Source organism: Pelophylax lessonae (assembly GCF_965119305.1).
Source record: "Pelophylax lessonae genome assembly, chromosome: 13".
NCBI lineage: Eukaryota > Metazoa > Chordata > Amphibia > Anura > Ranidae > Pelophylax > Pelophylax lessonae.
Window position 1 is genome coordinate 131,945,291 of NC_138780.1, and position 26,786 is coordinate 131,972,076.

At 43.3% G+C, this 26,786-nt stretch overlaps 1 protein-coding gene across 1 annotated transcript in view; it reads left to right on the top strand.

Annotated features, from left to right (window-relative positions):
• STARD9 (StAR related lipid transfer domain containing 9) overlaps window positions 1–26,786 on the top strand; it is a 297,129-nt gene that overhangs the window by 42,296 nt on the left and 228,047 nt on the right. Inside the window, exon 2 of the mRNA XM_082274962.1 lies at window positions 7,278–7,347. Coding sequence (XP_082131088.1) covers window positions 7,278–7,347 — 70 coding nt within the window. The remainder of the gene's footprint in view (window positions 1–7,277; window positions 7,348–26,786) is intronic.

The following is a 26,786-nucleotide window of genomic DNA, read 5'->3' on the forward strand; positions in this document are numbered from 1 at the left end:
AGGATCTGAAAAAAAGAGTGGTTGCTCTACATAAAGATGGCCTAGGCTATAAAAAGATTGTCAAGACCCTGAAACTGAGCTGCAGCACGTTGGCCAAGACCATACAGTGGTTTACCAGGACAGGTTCCACTCAGAACAGGCCTTGCCATGGTCGACCAAAGAAATTGGGTGTACGTGTTCAGCGTTATATCCAGAGGTTGTCTTTGGGAAATAGACATGCTGCCAGCATTGCTGTAGAGGTTGAAGGGGTAGGGGGGTCAGCCTGTCAATGCTCAGACCATACGCCGCACACTGCTTCAAAATGGTTTGCATGGCTGTCGTCCCAGAAGGAAGCCTTCTAAAGCCTTCTAAAGATGATGCACAAGAAAGCCTGCAAACTGTTTGCTGAAGACAAGCAGACTAAGGACATGGATTACTGGAAACCTGTCCTGTGGTCTGTGGTCTGATTAGACCAAGATAAACGTATTTGGTTCTTTTGGTGTCAAGTGTGTGTGGTGGCAACCAGGTGAGGAGTACAAAGATAAGTGTGTCTTGCCTACAGTCAAGCATTGTGGTTGGAGTGTCATGGTCTGGGGCTGCATGAGTGCTGCCAGCACTGGGGAGCTACAGTTCATTGAGGGAACCATGAATGCCAACATGTACTGTGATATACTGAAGCAGAGCATGAGCCCCTCCCTTCAGAGACTGGGTCGCAGGGCAGTTTTCCAACATAATGAGCCCAAAAACACCTCCAAGATGACCACTGCCTTGCTAAAGAAGCTGAGGGTAAAGGCGATGGACTGGCCAAGCATGTCTCCAGACCTAAACCCTATTGAGCATCTGTGGGGCATCCTCAAACGGAAGGTGGAGGAGCGCAAGGTCTCTAACATCCACCAGCTCTGTGATGTCATCATGGAGGAGTGGAAGAGGACTCCAGTGGCAATCTGTGAAGCTCTGGTGAACTCCATGCCCAAGAGGGTTAAGGCAGTGCTTGAAAATAATGGTGGCCACACAAAATATTGACACTTGTGGCCCAATTTTGACATTTTCACTTAGGGGTGTACTCACTTTTGTTGCCAGCGGTTTAGAAATTAATTGCTGTGTGTTGAGTTATTTTGAGGGGACAGAAAATTTACACTGTTATACAAGCTGTACACTCACTACTTTACATTGTAGCAAAGTGTCATTTCTTCAGTGTTTTCACATGAAAGATATAATAAAATATTTACAAAAATGTGAGGGGTGTACTTATTTTTTGTGAGATATTGTATGTAAACAAAATGGACATTTTACTGGACGGAGGGGAAAGACGGGGGAATTGTGTTCAGCATAAGCCGTTATAAAGCTGGAGGTTTCATAAAATGCTGAACTGTAAATTATCAGTTTCATAACACTAAGCAAAGATAGCTGGAAGAGAGAACGCAGTTCATTTTAAAGATCTGCGACCGTTACTTGGCCGGAAATACCAATGTTTTGAAGCAGTGGAACAGATGTTTCTCTGGATGAATTCCAGCAGAAATAACAAAGTATCCCAGTCCCGATTTACCCTCACTGTCATTGACTGCTGACGACTAGCCAAGTTTCTTGTATTGTGTGTTTTTTTTTTTCTTTTTTTTATGTTTTCTTTAAAATAGTCTACTGACTGTTTTCCTTACTAATTCTATGGAATCAAATTTATAAATGAAATAAATGTATGTATCACAAAAAGCTAAATATTTTCAGAATACACTTTTCAGCATCTGCCAAATACTGTGATATTATATTTGGGTGGCTTAAAATGTATCAAAACCCAAGAACAGAAATTGATTGTATTGCAGATTATGGTACCTTAGATGTGGTGGCTCCATTTCTTTTTATAGTTTTCTTTTCTTTGTTTTCATCTGGTGTGACTGCCATTAACACACTTCCTGTCCTAGGGTGACAACTGTGCTGCCAGCGTTGTCACTTTAGGATATGGAGTGTGTTTGGACTACATAATCCCTCCTCTTTTCCATCAACTGGGGGAGGTGTTTTACAGTCCAGGGAGATAGCAGGGAACAGTCCTAACTGATAAGTCCACAGGATGAGAGTGGGGGAGGTTATCAGCTCCCAAGATTTGTGGGTGAAAAGCTGTTTTTTTTTTTTTGTATAATTAATTAATTATTGAGTATATTTGGTCGATTGTATATAGGTTTATTGCACATTAATTTTTTAACACATAGCACCACCTTGCGCCAGCTAGGTGGCAGCTTATTAGCTTGCTGGGAATCGCATCTGTTGTGCCTATCTGCTGCCTATGTCCGGGAACTGCGATGCACTCTGGGCGCCTCCATCTCTCTCCTTTCGTTCTTGTTAGGGGGGGAGGGGGGCTTGTCCAATAGCGCTTTGGCGTCACGGCCCCACGCCATGCGCGTTACGCCCTTTTTGGCTGAAAGGGGCGGAGTCAGAGCGTCAGTGGAGCTCCCGGCCCCACCCTCTCTCTGCTGGCTGTGTAATACAGCGCTGCTTCCTGTGTGCCCAGTGCGCTCTGTGGTGCTATTATCAGGGCACCAATTTGCAGGGAAGCTCCTTTGGATGTCGGGGGGGTGGGCAATTGACCCATTCCCCCCCCCTGGATCCGCCCCTGGTCGAACGTGAGGAGATCCCCCTTCTCTGGTGATGTCCCCAACTGTTATAATACCTTTTGATCTCCACACCACGGGGTCAGGCAAACTATTAAAGTGTGGGTGCTGTGGATTCATCCATAGGGAGAAGAAAGTGGGGATCACAATTTTTAATTATATTTGTGTTCATTAACTAAAGCTCAGCTTTAAGGAAAGGGTTAGTTTTGCGTTTTGTCAGAACCATGACTATTTTAATATATTGCAGTTGGTGATTCCCATGAATTATTTTATGAGTTCCAGCAGCTGTGTGGAATTAATTATGTTATAAACTGCTTTTGGAAGATGTTTATTAGAAGCGAGGGAAGCCTGTGCAATGCAGAAATATCTTTTAGCTCATTGTACTGCTGTGTACATATTGAAAGTGTATCTCATTCTTTGGAGTCGTGTCAAATGAGATGTTGGAAACCTCTCAGGAAAGGTTACAGACTTAGCAAGTGGCTGTTGATCCACCTTCTTTATTGTTTCAGTTGGCTTTAAATTACACCTGCTACGTTAAACTTGCTCATCCACACTATATTGCCAAAAGTATTTGGCCACTCCTCCAAATCATTTGGTGGGGGGAGGATTATGGTGTGGGGTTGTTTTTGTACAATTTCATGCTCCCAACTTTGTGGGAAGAGTTTGGGGATGGCCCCTTCATGTTCCAACATGGCTGTGCACCAGTGCACAAAGCAAGGTCTGTAAAGACATGGATGAGTGAGTTTGGGGTGGAGGAACTTGACTGGCCTACACAGAGTCCTGACCTCAACCCGATAGAACACCTTTGGGATGAGTTATGCCTCGTACACGCGCAACGATTATCGGCCGACTTTTGTCCAGTGTTGTTATGTTGGTTGAAATGTGCTCTAGACTGCACACAAATTTTCTCGGTCAACAAAAATCTACTTCAGAAGTGATGTCATGTGATGGTTTACTTTCCCTGTGTTTTTTCATCTCTGAGCATGCCCAGTCTTGCTCATCAGATTTTTGTCTGCCGAAATCTGTACTGACTGACGGAAAATCGGCCGTTGTGGTGACGGCTAACAAAAATTTTATAGCCTGCACACCAGATTTTATTCGGCCGAAAAGTCGGAGTCGGTTGTCGAAAGCATCATACTAACAAGCCGAAAATCGGCCGATCGGACGTTGGCCGAAAATTCACGGCCAACTATCGATGCGTGTGTACGAGGTATTAGAGTGGAGACTGTGAGCCAGGCCTTTTCATTCACATCACTGCCTGACCTCAGAAATGTGCTTCTGAAAGAATGGTCAGACATTTCCATAGACGCACTCCTAAACCTTGTGGACAGCCTTCCCAGAAGAGTGGAAGCTGTTGTAGCTGCAAAGGGTGGGCTAACTCAATATTGAACCTTACGGACTAAGACTGGGATGCCATTAAAGTTCATGTCGGTGTAAAGGGTGGCGTCCCAATACTTTTGGCAATATAGTGTATGTTGGCTGCCATTGCTGGCTTTTATCTGAAAATACTGTCTGACTTGCTGTGTCTGACTAGAGAAAATGAAGAATTACTTGCCTCTGTTATTTATAAAGCATCAACATTGCAACCAAGGGACTAGCATTTTCAAAAGAGATTAGGATTTCCCTCATGTCAGGTTTATTTTAAGATAGACCTTTACCAACCCCCTGTAATATCTTAAACCTGAACTCCAGGAACATAAACTTTAATTTAAACATATTCCTCAATTAACACAAGGTTATAATGTAAGTCCATTTTGTACCTTTTACAAATCTAGATTTTACCCTATAAATGTAGCAATGGCATCATCACTGTGCTGTACACATCCTGTGAAGTGAGCAGAGCTGTGGGAGGGGCCAGGAGCTCCACCTACTACAGGCTGCCTGCAGAAAACTACAGGGGTGGGCGGATACAAGACCAGTCACCCTGCACAAGGAGAGAGCAGCAGTGACCGGTCTTTTTATTATAAGAAGCTTTTGCACAGAGGTAAAGTTTGACACTGGATTACTGCACAGATCTGGAAGAAATGCACAAAGCACACTAAGACCGCAGGAAGTATACACACGATTTAATCAATAATTCCCTATTCCTGGAATTTAGCTTTATTCATTCCAATTATCATAATTATTTATGTGGCAAAAGCAGCTTTAAAAATACTACCCTTGTGGAAAACAGTGCCCCGAGCTACTTTCGGTACTGTTTGTGTCCAGATGCTGAATCAATAGTCACTTAATCTCTCTTGAAGATGAGAATCAAGGTTTAGACAGAGACCCTATGTGTTCTAATAGTTAATATTTCTATTAAAAGGGGTTTCTACTTTCACTTTAGATTTTATGCAATTCACTGTTGACGCCCAGCCAACATAATATATAGAATTTTACTTGAAAATACCATACAGGTGTACATAAAGAGGTGCATTGACAAAGTTAAAAGAACACAAGTAAACAAAGAAGGAGTGCTTGATGAAGTCTACAATCTAAAGCTGGTCATACACTGTTAGAATTTCTGCCAATTTAGAGGAAAAATTCTAACAGTAGGTGGCCCGGCCATCTCAACAAATGTCAAATAATCGACTTTTGTTGAGGGAGTTGAGCCAAAAATTGTCTTCCTAAGAGCCAATAAGTTGCAGGCACTGTTTGGATATTCAGAAAGCCAGCCCTATTGGCTGTCAGAATAAAATAGCCCAAAGGCCTAACAAGAGGTTTCTATTAGTTTGTTGCCAACTAAACCTTACCCCTCTTCCTCTGATATAACAGCTATTTTCTATTAAATCAGGTGATGATCCCATGTCTATGGGTCCATGTATGACCACCAGCTCACTGCGCTTTACTTGGCCATAACTGCTTGAATTTCAGCTGATTCCTGCTGGCCTGGCCAGAAAATTGTCGGCTGAGCAGTGATTGCATTAATTTAGCAGCAGGCACTATTTGGGTATTCTGACAGCCATCGGCTATCGGAATACAAAAGCTTGGCAGGGTGGATTTATTCAACCTCACTGCTGGCATGGATGGAGGAATCTGTTAGATTTCTGTAAACTAAAAACCAGTGCTATACGGCCTTTACCAGCACAGTATGTATATGGCCTCTACCAGTGCTGTACAAGCACCTTTGTATCAAGGCACTTCTGGTTCCCCACTGCTATACCTCTCTGATGGACCAGCTGCTCAGCTCTACCCAATATATAAAATATAAGAGAGCAAATGCCAGCATATAATTGCTCCTTTATTATCTTATAAAAGTAACATAACACTCATATTTGAATAAAGTAACACTCATATTTGGATTGAGAAAGACAAAACCAAAATGCCAGCCCGGCACTTATGGGTACCCACATCGTCTGATATCAACGCGTTTCGTCACAAGGACTTTCACCAGGAAGGCAGCCTACCCCAGGTGTCAGATTTCTTTTGTGCAGCTCACAGACTGAACAAAAGAAGTTTATATATGTATAGCTTTTATGTACCTGCATTGGCACAGGTTGGGTGGGTAATCTGAGCCCACCCTGTCTTGGGTTACAAACATCCAGAAACCTCTGTCCCAAAGAGCTTTTACTGCTGCTGGGTGCAAAAGCAGCCAACTATATGGTCTGTCTGTTACAGAATGCTAATTCATTAATATATTCAGGTTCAGGAGTAACCTTAAAAGGCTTGAAAACCTCTTGTGCTGCCTGTACCGAATAGAGACGATCACATGGTAAGATCTGGAAGGGGGGGTTCCTAGAATGCAGAGAACAATGTAAATTGGCACCTTGGTTATCATGTACCTCATATCTTGTTATGGGTTCCTTTTTTTAAACAGCCTATACATTACATTTTTGGTTTTGTCATTTATTTGAACACAATGTGATATATAATCCATGACAGCATGATGTAAGACCCTATTTTCAAAGAACAGAACATTGTTCAAGTGACCAGAAATCATTTCTAGTATTATATAAAACACTAAAAACTCTTTGTCTTGACTGAAGTATGGGTACAAGGTAGAAACAAATCTTCTTTGTTATTCCAAACTTTGTACGCCAATATTAGGCTTTCCTTTTAACTGACATTAATAATTCCTGTCTTGGATCAACTCCAGAGTGATAACAAACACTTTCAAGCATCAGAAGTTTGGATTTTCCCATCTGGATTGTTGTTTCTTCTCGGCACAGTAGGGAATTTTTCCATCGCCTTGTCTTTGATTTTGGTGTGTGGTTAGAACACATCTTTCTAATACTTGTTGATGTGTTGTACATTCAGATATGCCTTTCCGCACGACACTTTTGTAAAGTGTAAAATTCTGAGCAGTAGTGGACTTCCTGTCGGCTTGAACAAGACTGGCCATTCTCCTCTTGACCTTTCTCACTAATGAGGGGTTTTCGCCCACGGTATTGCAACTCATTGGAGGTTTAAGTGTTTTCACAGTATTCTATGTACATTTACATATCTAGCACCAACTCACTTAGATCATGGATTCTTCCAACGACTCCATATTTGCATTCTTCGTATACTGATTTGTTGCCTATACTGTAAACTAAAAAAGAGTTTATAATGTGTATGCTGTATTACTGCATTTTTTGTGATTTGACATACAATGTAAGTGTTGTGCAATGACAAACTAACTACTCATGACTGCCTGTTTTTTTTTTTTTGTAAGGACATACAGTATACTGCAAAATTTGCCTGGAATAACCTAATATTCCTAAAACTTTTTTTTTACAGAGAGATTGCAGAAGAAACAAGAATCATACTGAATATCGATGACAAAATAGCAAGGATTAGAAATTTAAAGGTATGGATACCATTAAAATAACTGTAAACCTTCATTTATTTATTTTTGAAATTAAAAAAATGTGTCATACTTAGCTGCTCTGGTATTACACAGAGCAGCCTCAATCCTCCTCCTCTTCTGAGCCCCCCGCCGGCGCTCCAGGCTCCTCCTCTTCAATGAGTGGCGCTTTGCTCCCAAGCTGCCCTCTCGTCGTCCATAGACACAGCTTGCCTCCCTCCCGCTGCCTCGTCACACGATTTGATTGACAGCAGCTGGAGCCAATGGTTCCCGCTGCTATCGATCTGCCCAGTAAGTAGATAGACAGTGGCGAGAGCACATCGCTAGATCGGGTTTTGGCTCAGGTAAGTGTAAGGTGGGGGGGATCTTGCAGCTCAGAAGGTTTTTTACTTTAGTCCATAGAATGCATTAGGCAGGGTTCACACCTCCATGCAGAGTAGCTCACAGCAGGGGTCCGGTGCGTCCCTGGTCATCATTTCAGGTCTAAATTCGGTCTAAATTTTTGGCTGAATTTGGACCTGAAACGAACTAGAAGATTCACAGGACTCCTGTGCAATTTGCTCCGCAGCCATCCCAGGACTGTGTGAACCTGGCTCCATTGAGAGCCGGTCACAGGCTCCTGACATGCGAATTGGATGCGGGGAAACCTGCATCCAATTTCCATAAGTGTGAACCCAGCCTCAAGGTAAAAAACCTTCAGGCTTTAGAACCACGTTAAGGTGACCATTTTTTTGTGTTTCAAGCTGATGTTTAATGAGTAAAACATGTCTATACATAAAAGGAGCCTTATGGGTATGTTGACATCAAATGCAGTCTGGCTGCATTGGGTGGCGATTCCAGCGTAGTCCCAATGCATGACAAGGCAAACTGCCTCGTCTCCATATTTGTCCGGTCCGCACCACTACATTGTGGTGGTGTGCAGGCCATGTGCGCTGAAAAAAGCACTACATGGTTTACATTTTTTTTAATTTTTTTTTTTAGCAAAGTGTGAGGCAATCCACTGCTTCGCAAGCGCAATGGGCAATTGAACTTTATGAGGTATCTGTGTGACATTTCAATAAAGTTTGTTTAAAAAGGGAAACGTGCAATGCGCCGATATTGGCAGATTGGCACTGTTCTGAAGCCTGTGAGAAGGACTCCCGAATTCTGTAGATGGGGGGTGGTTTGAGTTGGGGGTCTGTGGATTTAGTTTGGATCTCTAGCAAAAATTGTATAGGGCAAGCTTCATCTCAAAGTGAACCTGTGCTTTGCCCTTGTAGGGTAGAGTAACAAGTTCACTTTAATGAGGATCATCGCAGTCAATTATATTTACCTTTCTTTCATTCCCCCATTGCTCTGGTCTCCTACAGGAGTGAGGAGAAACCTAGCAAATGGGACGGTTTATGTGTAGAAATTATATGTACGTGAGAATGTTTATGTTGTGAAGACACAAGAAGATGAGGTGGCATTTTAAATAATCACATACTTTACATGAAGGCCAAAGACATGCTTAGCCTATTCAACTGTACAGGGCAGCAATACTATATAGAGATCAGCTACAAGGACAGGTAACATGAAATCAGGGTCCAAAAAGGGTCCCCAGTGCTCAACCTTAGAGAGGGGTCCCCAGCTCTCTCCCTTAGGGCCCCCAGCTCTCCCCCTTAGATCAGTGTCCCCAGTGCTCCCCCTTAGATCAGGGTCCCCATTGCTCCCCCTTAGATCAGGGTCCCCATTGCTCCCCCTTAGATCAGAGTCCCCAGTGCTCCCCCTTAGATCAGAGTCCCCAGTGCTCAACCTTAGAGAGGGGTCCCCAGCTCTCCCCCTTAGATCAGTGTCCCCAGTGCTCCCCCTTAGATCAGTGTCCCCAGTGCTCCCCCTTAGATCAGTGTCGCCAAAGATCCCCCTTAGATCATGGTCTTTAGTGCTCCCCCTTAGATCAGAGTCCCCAGTGCTCCCCCTTAGATCAGAGTCCCCAGTGCTCAACCTTAGAGAGGGGTCCCCAGCTCTCCCCCTTAAATCAGGGTCCCCAGTTATCCCCTTAGATCAGAGTCCCCAGTGCTCCCCCCTAGAGCAGGGTCCCCAGTTCTCCCCCCTAGAGCAGGGTCCCTAGTGCTCCCCCATATAGCAGGGTACCCAGTGCTCCCCCTTAGTCAGGGTCCCCAGTGTTCCCCCTCAGATAAGGGTCCCCAGTGCTCCCCCTCAGATAAGGGTCCCCAGTGCTCCCCCTCAGATCAGGGTCCCCAGTGCTGCCCCTTAGAGCAGGGTCCCCGGAGATCCCCTTTTAGATCTGGGTCCCCAGTGCTTCCCCTTAGTTCAGGGTCCCCAGTGCTCCCCATTAGTTCAAGTTCCCCAGTTCCCCCCCTTAGAGTAGGGTCCCCAGAGATCCCCCTTAGATCAGATCAGGGTCCTCAGTGATCCTTAGAAAAGGGTCCCCAGTAATTCCCTTTAGAGCAGGGTCCCCAGAGATCCCCCCTTAAAGAAGGGTCCCCCTAGATCCTTCTTTAGAGCAGGGTCTCCATAGATCCCCCTTTAGAGCAGGGTCCCCATGGATCCCACTTTAGATTAGGGTCCCCATTGATCCCCCTTTAGAGCAGGGGCCCCATATATTCCCCTTTATAGAAAGGCCACCATAGATCCCCCTTACATAATGTAATAATAGAGGAGGATGTTCCATTCTCCTCCTACTCTGAAGGTCAGGGCCTGGGGGGCGGGGCAAGCACTTGATTGGTTGATGGGACGTTGGCGGTTCTATCAACTAGCCAAAAGCGCTGACAGGGTAGACAGCGGCGGGGGAGGTGGATGCTTCAGACAGCATATTCATCTGTCCTGCTCCTGCCTCCCAATGCAAAATGGGCAGCCGCGGACCCTGCAATAATGGCTCAGGGACACCTTGCCAATCTTTGCAGATAACTAGAGAGCCTCATAATATACTGTATTTTATAATTTATTTGTTATATTTGCAAAGTCAATATTTCTTTGGCTACTGTGTGTGTACTTGCAGCTAGCATAGCATTTAATGGCGTGACCATCAACATTTAGAGTGGTATGCATTCTTTGGAGGCCAGGGGTTTGTGAGCAGTAATCCAGAGTTTGTTGTCTAGGTTGCAGTGGATACATGAATGTCACAGCCATGTATGCATTGGAAGTCTATTTATCTTTTACTACAAGATTGCAAAACCTCATATATACTAATTTACTTTGCAAGTGTCCTGTGACAAGTCCTATGTTTAAGGGCTCTTTCACACGGCCGCTCCGTGTGAAAGCTCCGCTGCGGGACTTTTTTTTTTCACGGAGCGGATGACATTTGTGTCATCCGCTCCGTGTGTCCGCATATCATCCCATCCGTTTGCGGATGATATACGGACATAATGTAAGTCTATGGGGATTGCGGATGTCAGCGGGTGACACCGCTGACATCCGATTTTCCTTCCTTTCCGTTTTTTGAACGGAGGAAAAATAGGGTTCTGTTCCGTTCCAAAAAACGGAACAGAACTGAAAGGAGGAAAATCGGATGTCAGCGGATGGTATTCCGCTGACATCCGCAATGCCATTGACTTACATTATGTCCGCAAATCATCCGCATAAAAATAGGATGATTTGCGGACATACGGAGCGGCCGTGTGAAAGGACCCTAAATCTGAAATCTGGGCACCTATGAAATAACACCAATTATGTGTTATGTGTTCATTAAAATAAAGCACTGCATTCATGTTTATATGAAACTAGTGTTAGTACTTGGATTTGTTACATAGTTGGTAAGGTTGAATAAAGACACCAGTCTATTCTGTGCAAACTCTGATGCGTGTGTGTGTTTATGTCAATAATAAATCCCATATCCCTGTATGTTGCGATCGTTAAGATGCCCATCTAACAGTTTTTTAAACTATCGAAACTCCCTGCTGATACCACTGCTTTTAGAATGGAGTTTCACATCCTTATTACTCTGATAGTAAAGAATCCTCTCTGCAGTTTAAAGGCCCGTACACAGGTACCGATTGTCGGCCGTAAATATTCGGCCACCGACCGATCGGCCGATTGTCGGCTTGTTAGTATGCTGCTTCCGACAACCGACAGCGAATTTTCGGCCGAACAGAATCTGGCGTGCAGACTTTAAAATTTTTGTTGGCCGTCACCAGAACGGCCGATTGTTCGCCAGTCAGTACAGAATTCGGCCGACAAACAGCAGATTAGCAAGACTGGGCATGCTCAGAGAAGAAAAAACACACGGAAAGTTAACCATCACATGACATCACTTCTGCAGTCGGCTGTTGTTGGCCGACAAAATTCATGTGCAGTCTTTAGCACTTTTCAACCGACAGGACAGCACCGGACAAAAGACGGCCGATCGTTCGGCCGACATTCGGTACATGTGTACGAGGCTTAAGGTTAAAGCGCTTCTCTTCCAGTTTCAGTGAATAATCGCGTGTCTTTTTAAACTCCCTCCCACTGAAACGTTTTTTCCCTATGCTATGGTAAATTAGGGTATTTGATGTTCACTATCATATCTCCTCTCAATCATCTCTTCTCCAGAGAGAATATGTTCAATGCTTGTAGTTGTTCCTCATAACAGAGGTCCTCCAATCCCTTTGTTAGCTTTGTTGCCCTGTTCTGGACTCTCTCCATTTCCAGCACATCCATGATGACTGTCGCCCAGAACTGATTGGCATACTCAAGATGCGGCCGGACCAGAGTCATGTACAGTGGCAGAATTATTGTTTTTTCTCTGGAGTAAATCCTCTTTTTTAGGCATAACATTCAACTTGCTTTGCTTGCAGCAGCTTTGCATTTAATGCCATTGCTGAGCAATCATGTCATCTTGGGACCCCCGGATCTTTTTCCAGCTTGGATTACCCCGGTTGTTCTCTCCCTAGTGAGTAACTTGCATTTGTATTTTTAGCCTCCAAATACATTACTTAACATTTTTCAACATTTGATTTTGTATTCGCTGTTTTTTCCCCTGAACAGTAGACCACAGCCTGGGAAAGGGTGGTGCAACATGAAGAGTCAATCCAGCATGTTGCATGCAATTAGACTGACAAGTAACCTGCTAATTGGAGGAGAGGGCAAAGGGACGAGCCCATCATTGTGCATTTGCCCAGGGCCGTCTTTAAAGAGGAAGTAAACCCTCCTCTGTAACTTGTACCTATAGGTAAGCCTATGATAAGGCTTACCTATAGGTACTGTAAATATCTCCTAATCATGTACCTTTTAGGAGATATTTACCTTACATGCAGCCAGTGACGTCACTGGCGCATGCGCTCTGAAGGAACGGCCGCTTGTGCCGTTCCTTCAGAGCCCGTGCCGTGACCGTCGGCTCCCGCGCGTGTGCGCGGGAGTGACGTCACCGCGGCTCCGGCCAATCAGATGGCCGGATGCCGCGATCCCGGAAGACGGGCGACTAGACATGTCGCCCGTCATACAGGTTAGCGGACGGCACGGCGGGGGCTCGTTCTAAGGTAAGTATTTCATAATGAGCTAGTATGCGATGCATACTAGCTCATTATGTGTTTCTCTTGCAGCTTGCAAAAAGAAACAAAAAATGTTTTTGGGGTTTACAACCTCTTTAACACAGGGCAAAAGGGGCAGCTGCCCTGGGTCCAGTCATTGTTGTGGGGCCCAAAGCAGCTGCCCCTTGAGCCCGCACTGGCTGCAAATAGGTAATAAGTGAGTTTTGGGAGGGCCCAAGAAAATATTTGCCCAGGGTCCAATCATAATAAAGACGTCCCTGCATTTGCCCTTAAATAGATCTGGTACAGGCTGTGGGTAGGGAGGGGACCCAGCTGGACTGCAGTAATTGCAGTACAGAAAAGTCAGGTCACCAGGCTGGCTGTGCTGTTATGCACGGCTATGTAAATGTCTGGACTGGGTCGATAGAAATACAAATCCTTTGGCAGTTAAAACAACTTTCATATATGAATTTCAGATGTGTATTAAATACTTTGCCTGGAGTTCAGCTCCAAACTATTGGCTTCGTAAGCAATCCTTTGAGCAGTCCCTCTCAGATTTAAACTATGAGTCTGGTAACCATAAAATATTGAACATTATCACCCTCCTGAAAACTCATTGTTGCTTATTATGTCCATCAAATTCTAATTTGTTCCTAGAAAATGCACAACTAATAAAAATGTAATGGCATGCTTCGCCAGCCTGTTAATTCCAGTGTTTTGCTGTAATGTGCCCAAGAACATCTGCATCAGGCTATTAAAGCTGAGGTCTAATCTGCTTATATTTTGCCTTCCAAAAAATGGCAATAACCTCTTAAATAAAACCTTACTGTTTTTATTGTATTACTTATTTTAGATCCAGTGATGTTATCACTGGGTCTCAGTATTTCTCTATGCAATGCAGACAGGTCATGGTTGGTGGGCTAGAAGAGCTCTCAAAAGTGCTCAGAACTGATACAAGTATAAGTGAGTATTGAGTATATAATGCCATTCAACTGCTGCAATAAACTCTTTTGGCCACATCATCGTGGAAGCTAAGTAACTTTACCAGGAACCCCATTTTGACACTACTATATATAGGGATTTGGTATCATTGCATTCAATGACATTACCAGAGGCTTAGCTGTAATAGAGCCATCATTATATAAGTGTTAGTATTTGGCTTTGTCGAAAATTACGTTTTCCCTTTTGAATTTTGCCTTCCAGGCTGCTAGCAAACTCAGCACTGTCTGGATGCCATTTGTTCCCAGCACAGAATGGTAAATCAAAACATATGTGAATGTTCTTTTTCCATGACCCTCCCTGTTCTGCATCCCAGGGGATCACAGGCAGATCGGCCCTAAGGATCTTATTCACCGATAACAAATCTCTTCAGTGATACTACAAGATAATGCCCCCACTGCCGCAAAACGCTGTCACACATGGCTGATATTTTGTTCTCATAGTATTTGTTGCTCGTTGGGATTCTGCATTCTTGGTCGAGTAGATAGTATACGTAATTAGCTTGGAAAAAACACAGCCCGCATAAGTAAAGCAAAAAAATCTGTAATTTGATATGCAGTTATTTGTAGGTTCTTTTACCCTTTTATACCTAAAGACATCGGTATTACAGTGCCTTGAAAAAGTATTCACACCCCTTGAAATTTTCCACATTTTGTCATGTTACAACCAAAAGCATAAATGTATTTAATTGGGATTTTATATGATCTGCACAAAGTGGCACATTATTGTGAAGTGGAAGGAAAGTAATAAATGGTTTTCACATTTTTTTACATATAAATACCTGAAAAGTGTGGCATGCATTTGTATTCAGCCCCCCTGACTTTGTATTGTAGAACCACCTTTTGCTACAATTACAGCTGCAAGTCTTTTTGGGGATTTCTCTACCAGCTTTGCACATCTAGAGGATGACATGTTTGCCCATTCTTCTCTGCAAAATAGCTCAAGCTCTGTCAGATTGGATGGAGCGCTTCAGTGAACAGCAATTTTCAAGTCTTGCCACAGATTCTCAATTGGATTTAGGTCTGGACTTTGACTGGGCCATTCGAACACATGAATATGCTTTGATCTAAACCATTCCATTGTAGCTCTGGCTGTATGTTTAGGGTCGTTGTCCTGCTGGAAGGTGAACCTCCACCCCAGTCTTAAGTCTTTTGCAGGCTTTCTTCTAAGATTGCCCTGTATTTGGCTCCATCCACTCATCAACTCTGACCAATTTCCCTGTCCCTGCCGAAGAAAAGCATACCTACAACATGATGTTGCCACCACACTGGCACCATGGTTTCACGATAGGGATGATGTGTTCAGGGTGATGTGCAGTGTTAGTTTTCTGCCACATATAGTGTTTTGCTTTTAGGTCAAAATGTTCAACTTTGGTCTCATCTGACCAGAGCAACTTCTTCAACATGTTTGCTGTGTCCCCCACATGTCTTCTTGCAAACTGCAAATGGGACTTCTTATGGCTTTCTTTCAACAATGGCTTTTTCTTGCCACTCTTCCATAAAGGCCAGATTTGTGGAGTGCACGACTAATAGTTGTCCTGTGGACAGATTCTCCCACCTGAGCTGTGGATCTCTGCAGCTCCTCCTACCATGGGCCTCTTGGCTGCTTCTCAATGCTCTCCTTGTCCGGCCTGTCAGTTTAGGTGGACGGCCATGTCCTGGTAGGTTTGCAGTTGTGCCATTTTTGGATGATGGATTGAACAGTGCTTCTTAAGATGTTCAAAACTTGGGATATTTTTTTTAAAACCTAACACTGCTTTAAACTTCTCCACAACTTTATCCCTGACCTGTCTGTTGTGTTCCTTGGCCTTCATAATGCTGTTTGTTCACTAAGGTTCTCTTAAAAACCTCTGAAGGCTTCACAGAACAGCTATATTTATACTTAGATCAAATTACACACAGGTGGACTTTATTATTTACTAATTAAGTGATGTCTGAAGGCAATTGGTTACGCTGGATGTTTGTTAGGGTATCAAAGTAAAGTGGGCTGAAACACAAATGCACACCACACTTTTCAGATACATGTGTTTAGTTGTAAAAAAAAAAAAAAACTAGAAAATTTTGGGCCGAAACTGAAACCGAAAATGCAGGATGCCCTTGGCCAAAAACGGAAACCGAAAATGACTTTTTCCCCCAAATAATTTTAAAATAGATAGAAGACGGGCATACACGAAAAACAGGCAGCGACGTACACCTGTCGCTGCCACCCTGTCACAGTATATGTACTGTGACGGGTTGGCAAGTGGTTAATTTAATTACCAATGGTATTTGTATTATGCAGCATTAGGGGGTTAATGTATTGCCACTGCTGGTCACTGATGCATTAGTGACCAACCAGTGGCAGTTAATTAACCCCTTTGTGCTGCATTAGTGCAACCAGTATCAGTGTTAATTAACACTGGTTGCACTGATACTGGTTGCACTAATGCAGCACAAAGGGGTTAATTAACTGCCACTGGTTGGTCACTAATGCAGCAGTGACCAGCAGTGACAATACATTAACCCCCTCATGCTGCATAATTAATACTAATACCATTGGTAATGCCATTTTCGGCCGAAAGTTTCGGTGGCCGAAATTTCGGTGCATCCCTAAAAAAAAACAGTTATAATTTTCCTTCCACTTCACAATTATGTGCTACTTTGTGTTGGTCTATCACATAAAATCCCAATAAAATACATATATGGTTTTGGTTATAACATGACAAAATTTGGAAAATTTCAATAGGTATGAATACTTTTTCAAGGCACTGTATGTACTTGATTATGTACAGCTTTGTTACATTTTGATGGCACTATGGGAGAAAACAAAAGGTCAAACAGCTAGGTTAGAAATGATGAACCATTGTCTGTTTCTCTTTCTTCCATTGACGGAAATAGCTCCTGATCCAGGAGTAGGACACTAGGCAAAAAAAAAGTCTGGCTACGCCTACGGGCAGTCTCAGAGGGTATACTGTCTCTCTCTGCTATAGGTTTTCTGCCTAGTCAGGAGTAAGGACCTAGTTTCTTGCTGGGATCTCTGGTTCTGGCAATTTTTTTCTTTTTAGATATAATTTTTTTCTCCTGGATTTTTTTCCTGGGAGATCTACAATCAACTGCCGGATTGGGCGACGGGCTGGATAATCTAGATCTAGTGGTCACCCCTGTCTGACCAGCTCTGCGCTAGGTCGGCCACGACCTAGCTACACCTGACTGGGGCTGGCCTGCCAGTGAGAATCTTCAGGAGATTCCCCTGCTTACGCTGTCCCAGAAGGTGGCCTTTTTGTTGGCTTTCACCTCGGCGCACAGGGTGTCGGAACTGGCGGCTTTACCCTGTCGTTCACTTTACTTGGTGGTTCACAGTGATAAGGTGGTTCTTCGCCCCTGTCCGTCGTTCCTTCCTCAGGTTGTCTCTCTGATTTTCATTTGAATGAAGACATTGTGTTGTCTTCCCTGTGTCCCAGGCCAAAACATCTGAAGAAAATTGCTTTGCATGCCTTGGATGTGGTCTGGGCGATTAGGGTGTACCTGACAGCTACGGAGTCTTTTAGGGAATCAGACTCACTATTTGTGCTCACAGATTGGCCTCGGAAAGGGTCGTCCGCTTCCTCTGCGACCATTCCCAGATGGATCAGACAGACGGTGATTCAGGCCTATTCCATCAAGGGTCAGATTCCTCCTTTCCCTGTCAAGGCGCACTCTACTCGGACGCTCAGTGCCTTCTGGGCCTTCCGTCATCAGACATCAGTGACACAGGTTTGCAAGGCGGCCACCTGGTCGTCAGTGCACACTTTCACAGAGTTCTATAAAGTGGATATGTTGGCATATGCGGATGCTTCATTTGGCTGCAAGTTTTTGCAGACTGCTGTTTAGAGGAACTGGTCCTTTTTGGGGGTGTATTGTTTTTTTCAGGTGAGCTCCAGTTGTTTTGGTTGAGCTCCTGTTTACCTGGTTGGCTATAGGTAGCCTTTAAAGGTTCTTTTTTGCTGTTCCCACCCCTCATGTTTAACACTGCTTTGGGACTTTCCAATGGTTAAGAAGATCAGGAGATGTGTCTGTCAATGAACAAAAGAGAAAATGGGATTTTTGACTTACCATAAAATCCATTTCTCTGGTGTTCATTGACGGACACAGCACCCACCCCTCTGTGGAGTTGTAATTCTTCTGACACTGCTTGTAACAAAACTGAGTACCTATAGCAGAGAGAGAGTGAGTATACCCCGTGGACTGCCCATAGGCATAGCCAGACTTTTTTTCTGCCTAGTGTCTTACTCCTGTAGGGTACAGTGTATTCCAATGGTTAAGAAGATCAGGAGCTGTGTCTGTCAATGAACATCGGAGAAATGGATTTTACGGTAAGTAAAACATTAAATTTTTCTTAGCTAGTGCAGAGATAATAACCGAAATATTAGCCCATGTTTATGTAAGAAGTCAAAGCTGAAGGTTACCCCATTACATAATGTAAGACCACCAACTGGTCTGCATTTACCATAAAGGTGTTGATTCTCGCTTTAGTGGCCATTTGCTGTGCTGTGCAGTTAATGTCCTTACTGTATGGCTGCTGAGAGAAAAAGAAAAACGGGATACGCCACCTTAAAATTTTTCGTTCAGGCATTCTAAAGATCAGCAATGAGTGCACAATCCTTTTTTAGCAAGACAAAGCAGAAATTACAGCACATCACGTTAGGAAACCCAAAGATTTTGCACTTATACATGGAATGCCTATATATTCTAACCCTACAGCTGCTACATCTACAACATAAAACATTTGAAAATTGTAGCAAATCCAGATATGCCAGGAAGGCAAAAGGATAGGGGAATTGGAAAGATGAGGGAAAAATCAAGCATATCTGGACCGAAGGGGATTTAATTGTGCCAAATGAACACTCTATGAAACAGGAAATGTATAATAATATCAAAGTTTATTTAAACATAATGGTTATAACAAATATATTTAAAAATAGGGATGGCCATAATCGTTGTACACATTTCAGTACATATCTCCAAAAAGGAGGCGTGTGTAAAGGTTCACCATCAGTGAGCGAGTGAGGTCCATCACGGCGAATCAGCTGCTGGGACCACCCTTTTTAGAAAGCTGATCGCCCGCGGTTTTTAAAAACTACCGGGGTTATGGCATTTCTCTGCTGCCATAACCCTGGCATTTTTACCTTACCTACAGGTAAGCCTACAATAAGGCTTACCTGTAGGTATAATTAATATCTCCTAAACCGGCACGGTTTAGGAGATATTTGCAGTGCATGCAGCCGCTCACGCGAGCGGCGCATGTGCTCTGAAGGTCCGGGGGGACCTTCAGTTTTCCTAGCCGGCAGCATGCCGGAAAATCACTCCCGCGCGTATGCGCGGGAGTGACGTCATCGCGGCTCCGGCCAATCACAGCGCCGGAGCCGCCGAACCCAGAAGAGACGCCGAGGGATCATGGTGGCGCCCGCAGCGATGTCCCGGGGTCCGTGTCGGGGCTTCGTTCTAAGGTAAGTTATACATAATGAGCCAGTATGCGATGCATACTAGCTCATTATGGCTTTGTCTTGCAGGTTTTTTTTTCTTCATTTTCGGGTTTACAACCGCTTTAAGTGTAGCTCCAGCCAAAAGAATCATTTTTAAGTTTTTTTGGATAGCATAGGGAAGGGTTAACACCTCTGTACCATTTTTTTTTTTTTTTTGCTGTCTGACTCTGTACCCCTGTTCAGAAGATTTCACCTCACTTTCTGTCACTATGACAACTGGAATTTGAACATTTTTGGGTTGTTGTGGAAACAAAGATTAGTGGTAAAGCTTCAGTGGGGACACCTTTTTCCCATGGTAACCTACAGGAGTGAATTTCCCTTCCTAGGGGTCGATTTCCTCTCACTTCCGGTTGCCTCCCTCCATTTGTAAGTAGGAGTCGTTTGTAAGTCGGATGTTTGTAACCCGGGGACCTCCTGTACTGCACTATTGTTGTATTAAAAATGTTCATGACATCGTTTGTAAAGCACCTCCATATTCAGCATAGGTTCAAAAACTGTACGGCAAAATAATCATTTATACATTGATCAGTGAACACTAACCAATTAGCAATGATAAGATTATTCAAAAGGTATCACATTCATAAATATCCTGTATATGCCTACAAAAATGCATTTTTTTTTACATGCTTTTCTTTTGGTGATGGCAAACTTGGGACTATGAAAAAAACTGAAAAAGTATAGTTAGAGTGGAACTATTGCGCAAAATAACATATCCAGGCTTGCATATGTTAAAAAACTATTTATTAAAGGTTTGTTTTAAAGATGTAACTTTTTATGGAAACCCATATGAACACACATTACAGACTCCTCTGTGCAGCTAAGAGGTTCCCTCATGCTTAGCATTCTTTTGATGCTCCAGCTATTCATTTTTTATACATAATGTACAGGCTCAAATAAGTCACCATTAGGCCCCATTCACACCAGAGTGACGCAATGCATTGCTTTTTTGTAGCGTATTTGTCAGTCAGTAGTATACAGAAGTCCATTCACTTGATTCCCTACTTGTAACAAATGCACCAAAGTAGCTCTAGTAATTTTTTTTTTGTATGCATTTTACATTCTGCACTTTGCCCCATTTTTTGCACAAATGAAAAAAATGAAGTAACACTTAAAATCAACAGTATATTTAAAGTATAACTAAAGACAAAACTTTTTTTTAGATTTGGATAGAGTGTAGGGGATTAGACAGTTGGTCTGTGCCCCCCTAAGGTAGATTCACCCTCTTTATTAGTCCTGTTTATCATTAGCACTGAGAGCCCATTCACAGTAGCACGACTTGTGAGGCGTCTTGTGTAGCCCCAGGTCGCTTGACATAACAAAAGCAATGTTAATCAATCAGTGCCGTCTTAATTGGCACTACTGAAGTCGCTCCGACTTCAGAAAAGGGTCCTGTACTACTTTGAGGCGACCTGTGATCCGACTGTCCCATATACTTCAATGGGAGTCGCTTCCTTATCTTAATTGACACGACTTGTTATCAGACTTTCCAGGAAGAAGAAAGAGATTAGCCAGGCATTTCCCACAGACAAAGTCGCCTGTCTCTTCAAAGTAGTGCACAAGTCTCTTCCAAGTCTCTTCCAAGTCTCCAAGTCACGGGCGACTTTCTGGTCGTGGTAGTGTGAACCGGCTCTGAAAGTGAAAGTAAAAGAAAATGCCAAATTTTGGGTTGTCCCCAAAACAGGACTAGTGGGGGTATCTTCCCATGAGGAAAGTAGTTCTGGTGACAACCAGGGATTCCCTCAGTGTAGAGGGATTGTCTCTCATGTTCTGTTTTAGCTATGGGACTGGAAATGACAGATAATGTGCCGGATGGGACACACAAATAAACCTTACAGGGGTTATAACCCTCTCTTTCTCTTTCCTAAATAATATGAAAACTTTCCTTTTTTTTTTAGTTCTACATTCATGATCACAAGTATTAACACTTTGAAGCTGGAGCCCATTTTGCTGTATACTGGAATGTGTAACCCATCACCCCCGGTATATTTGATCTTCTATTGTTCTGTCGGTTAAGGGGTCAGTGGCCTCTCTAGCTGGCATGTAGAATTTCTGGCTTCTGAGTTTTCCTTGCCTTGAAATATGATCAGGTGACTTTCTAGACTGAAGTTTGTCTGTTCCAGCATCTGACTGTTTCATGCGGTGCTTTTGTATGTTTGATACCTGAAATCATAAGCTGTTCTTTGCATGTGCTGCATATTTAGTTGGCAGGAAGATGTTCAGCATATGGGCTTCTCTTTTTATTTTATTTTTTCTGAATATTGAAAATACAGCCCTGAGGTGCATTAAAGCTAAACTCCAGGCAAACGGCTAAATACACTGATGGAAGACATGTGGTACCTGCTTAAAGCGAAGTTCCGGCCACAAAATTTTTTTTTCAATAAAAATACCCCCGGGACAGTCAGGGCTAGTACATTCCACAATGGATAGCCTCTGTACTGTCCCGGGTCGTACTTACCTTTTAGAAGAAATACTTACCTTGAAAATTTCTTCTCCAGCGCTGCCATCTCGGATGTGGGCAGCTGAAGCCAGCACGTCCTCTTCCGTGTCCTCTTCTCCCAGAATGCACCTGCACCGGCCCCGCTCGTCACTTCCGGTGCGGGCGCATCATCCCTCCACAGCTTCTGGGCATCCCAAGAAGCTGTTTAGCAGGGAATGAGGCGCCGCACCGGAAGTGACGAGCGGGGCCGGTGCAGGCGCATTGATTCCTGGGAAGACGTTCAGCTCCCAGGAATCGATGCAAAGAGGAAATGACGGCGCGGGCCGAGGGCCGCAAAAAAGGAGGAAGTGGAAGAAAGGTGAGTATATTTTTCTTCAATAACAAGGTAAGTAAATAAAAAAAAAATCGTAACTATCCATTTCTTTTTCAGGTGACCAATAGCAAGCGGATGGCCCAAAATCGATTATGTCGATTTTGTGGCCGGAACTCCGCTTTAAGGATTTTTATTTCTGTCCAGCCAGTGCTAAGATTTACAGTGGGGAAAATAATTATTTGATCCCCTGCAGATTTAGTAAATTTGCCCACTTACAAAGAAATGAAGAGCCTTTAAATGTTATCATAGATGTATTTTAAACGATAGAGTCAGAATATCAACCAACAATCCAGAAAAAGCGCATTATACAAATGTTATAATTTATATTGTATAGATGCATGGGGGAGGTTTGGGACTTTAAATGAGACGCACGGTGGGATATGCCGAAGGCGGGGGGAGAAAGGGAGGGCGCATGCCGTGCATCGCAGCTCCCGGGATGAGCAGCTAGCAGCCAATTACCTCAAGGGACCAGAAATACACAGGTGTGTCTGAGAGATGCCAAAAAATATGATGTAAACTAAATTGTATGTGTATGTATGTCTAAGCATGGCATGGAGAAAATACCCACAACCCCCCAACTGGTCCAAGGGGGGCTCTTTGTGACATAACCATGGACAAGGGAAAGTGGGCCATTGGTATGCACACCCAATAAGGGGGGTATTGTAAAAAAGAATAAACCTGTTCGCCAAAGTCATGTCTCTCCATCCCTATTCACATATAGATGCATGGGGGAGGTTTGGGACTTTAAATGACTTTAAATGAGGCGCACGGTGGGATATGCCGTGCGTCTCCATCCCGATTCAATGTACATAAAAAGAGGGTGAGTGAGAGACACGACACGGCTTGCAGGAAAAAATATCAAATTTATTGAGAAGTACATATATGTAAAATACCATGCATGAATGGTCATACATAAGATGGTTATAACATACAAAAAATATAAAAACAAATCCAGTGTTCATGACAACCAAGTGACAAATGTCCAGAAAATATACAATGTTGCAACATTACAGGAGTAAGATTGTTCACAGTAGTGGAGTATATATATAATAATAGTAATCCTAACATCATGGACTCAACGCGTTTCGTGGACTTAGTATGCCACTTCATCAGGAGTTGGTGTTAGATCTAAAAAATATATATGTAAATGTATATCAGGAGACATCTGTGGCCTCCCCTCGTTTCCAGTATCATTTACCACCATATGACAGTGTAAGTTTTGGGTATTTGAGGCTATCGCCTCTCTTCCCTTCCCCAGTCTTCATGTAATACCATTTGCTTTCTCCTGTTGGGTGGGGTGGTGGGTGAGGCTCCACCCACCACCCCACCAACACACTAGCAGAATGATGGTGTAAGGACTGCTACTAGATCTAAAGAAGGGCCAGGTATGGTATAGGCTCCAAAAAGACTCCCGGTGGGTGATGAAGACTCCACAATGTATCTGGTGGCAACAGTGAAGAGGTGAAGGGTGGTGGGTGGAGCCTCAGTGGCGATCACAGTGTTCTTTGAGAGATAGGACCCCTTTTTCACATGGTTTTACCTTAATGTCCTTGAGCATCTTGCTAATTATATTTTTTGCTAATTTCTGCTATTTTTGCTGTTTTTTGATGTTTCACATGTTCATTTTGTCTCAATAAAGTACTCAATTTTACACACTTTATACCCTTTGTTTGAGCCTATATGCAACTTCTTCCCTTTTCTCCTTTTGCCTTATCTATGCCCTATTGCTTGGCTCACAGGTCATATACCGTTGGGTACCAGAGTGGTGTATTATAAATTGATATGTGTCACATCCTCATACCCCTGGATTTGGGGTCTTGAGTTGATTTCCTGGTGTTTCATTCCGTTCTCCTCCCCCTCCCCTTGGTATTGTTAGAAATGTTTAGATCCTCTGTCAGGTTTTACTGCTCTTTGTCCTCTACTGTGGAGATTCAACCTCACTATTTGTCCTGATGACCATTGTCAATTTACCAGAAAGTGAGGGGAAAACCAAAAAGGTATGGCTGTCGCTGGCACAGTTGTAGAGGAGATATCCTCCCAATGAAGACATAATTTATGAGAAGTGTGGAAGTAAGAATTTCAACTTGTACTGAGGAGATGTCTACACACTTTTTTTTTTTCTTGAGATAAGAAGTTAAGAGAAATCTCTCTGATGGGGGTACAGACATTAACCATACCGGCAACCATTTTAACCCAATCTCATTCTATCCAAAACTAGAACAAAAATCTACTTTAAATTTCCATGCTACAATAGGACTTTAGATTAAAACAGGAGTTAATTTTGTAACCTCCAATGCAGAATGACATCTGCAGTCTGGATTGTGAACAACACCTTCACTTTCCTTTGCAGTCACATTTGAAAACGAGCCTCCCCAATGGAAGTAGAAAAATATGTCATGGCCATATGGGAACACGAATGTTCTCTGGTTACACCAGATCATTGTATAGCTATGCTGAAGTTGCAGGCTTTAGCTGTTCATTTGTGTGCGGTTGCACAAGGTTAGTAAAGAGACGAAATAATCGCCACAGCTGTAGCAGGGGAAGGCCCTGTAGCTGAAAAAGTCTGCTGTAATCATATTGAAATAATAAAGAGAACAAAGCAGCTGTGTAATGGAAACATCTGTATAAGATTTAATATCTTGAGCAACTGTAACTCAGCAAGTGCTGGACAGAATTCAGGTGTGGAATACAGTTCTCCAAAAGCAAGGTCATTCCCCTTGCTTAGATTGTTTAGCCTATAGACTATTGTTCCCCCAAAGGTCGTTCACCTGGCTTACATTGTTCAGCCTATAGACTATTGTTCCTCCAAAGGTCGTTCACCTGGCTTAGATTGTTCAGCCTATAGACTATTGTTCCCCAAAGGTAATTTAACTGGCTTAGATTGTTCAGTCCATAGACTATTGTTCCCCCAAAGGTAGTTCACCTGGCTTACATTGTTCAGTCTATAGACTATTGCTCCCCCAAAGGTAGTTCACCTAGCTTAGATTGTTCAGCCTATAGACTATTGTTCCCCCAAAGGTAGTTTGTCTGGCTTAAATTGTTCAGCATATAGACTATTGTTCCCCCAAAGGTAGTTTACCTGGCTTAAATTGTTCAGCCTATAGACTATTGTTCCCCCAAAGGTAATTTAACTGGCTTAGATTGTTCAGCCTATAGACTATTGTTCCCCAAAGGTAATTTAACTGGCTTAGATTGTTCAGTCCATAGACTATTGTTCCCCCAAAGGTAGTTCACCTGGCTTACATTGTTCAGTCTATAGACTATTGCTCCCCCAAAGGTAGTTCACCTGGCTTAGATTGTTCAGCCTATAGACTATTGTTCCCCCAAAGGTAGTTCACGTGGCTTAGGCTGTTTTGCCTATAGAATATTGTTCCCCCAAAGGTAGTTCACCTAGCTTAGATTGTTCAGCCTATAGACTATTGTTCCCCCAAAGGTAGTTCAACTGGCTTAGATTGTTCAGCCTATAGGACTATTGTTCCCCAAAGGTAATTTAACTGGCTTAGATTGTTCAGTCCATAGACTATTGTTCCCCCAAAGGTAGTTCACCTGGCTTACATTGTTCAGCCTATAGACTATTGTTCCCCCAAAGGTTGTTCACCTGGCTTAGATTGTTCAGCCTATAGACTATTGTTCCCCCAAAGGTAGTTTGTCTGGCTTAAATTGTTCAGCCTATAGACTATTGTTCCCCCAAAGGTAGTTCACGTGGCTTAGGTTGTTTTGCCTATAGAATATTGTTCCCCCAAAGGTAGCTCACCTAGCTTAGATTGTTCAGCCTATAGACTATTGTTCCCCCAAAGGTAGTTCAACTGGCTTAGATTGTTCAGCCTATAGGACTATTGTTCCCCAAAGGTAATTTACCTGGCTTAGATTGTTCAGTCCATAGACTATTGTTCCCCCAAAGGTAGTTCACCTGGCTTAGGTTGTTTTGCCTATAGAATATTGTTCCCCCAAAGGTAGTTCACCTGGCTTAGATTGTTCAGCCTATAGGACTATTGTTCCCCAAAGGTAACAAAGGCACTGGAGGAATCTGCTGTACACAGAGATGCCCAGTGTGAAAACCTATTATCTGATCATTGACAAACATCTCCTCTCCTGCTAAAGCTGACCATTCCCGGGCGTGCCCGGAACTCTCAGCTTACTGGTCCCGAATCTTCGAGGTGTCCTCTGCTCTCCTCCTAATTTGGATGACCCCCTCCCCTAGGTTGGGCCTCTTGGGTCTTATGGATGACATGGTCACTAGAGTGGCGGATCGCACACTTGTGGGTTTGCTGTTTTTTTTACGCCAGGAAGAACATCATTGGCGTCAACGGGCTTTAGCAGTGGAGGGGCGTGGTAGACGCAGCTATCCCTCTGTATCCTGCTACCAATTTCCATAGGGGTTGTCCCAAGAAACATGATAGGGTATGGGCGCGATGGCTAGGGAATTCTTCCAATATATTGCTCCATTAACAGTTGCTGTGCCTCTGTCTCATTGTCTCACTACTCCGCATTTTATGAGTTGCATGATCTTCTTTGGGTTACTCACTGTGATTGCTTTGTCCCATTTGCCTTACTTCCCTCTCATACATATTGAACTCTGGGCCGCACTGCCCCTGCGTGGGCAGCAAGTTGTTTTTTTCTTTATCACTGTAGTCCTTTTCACTGACTCTTGTTCTAGTTTGTTTGTTGTTGTTCTTGTTATATACTTCAATAAAAAGATTAAAAAAG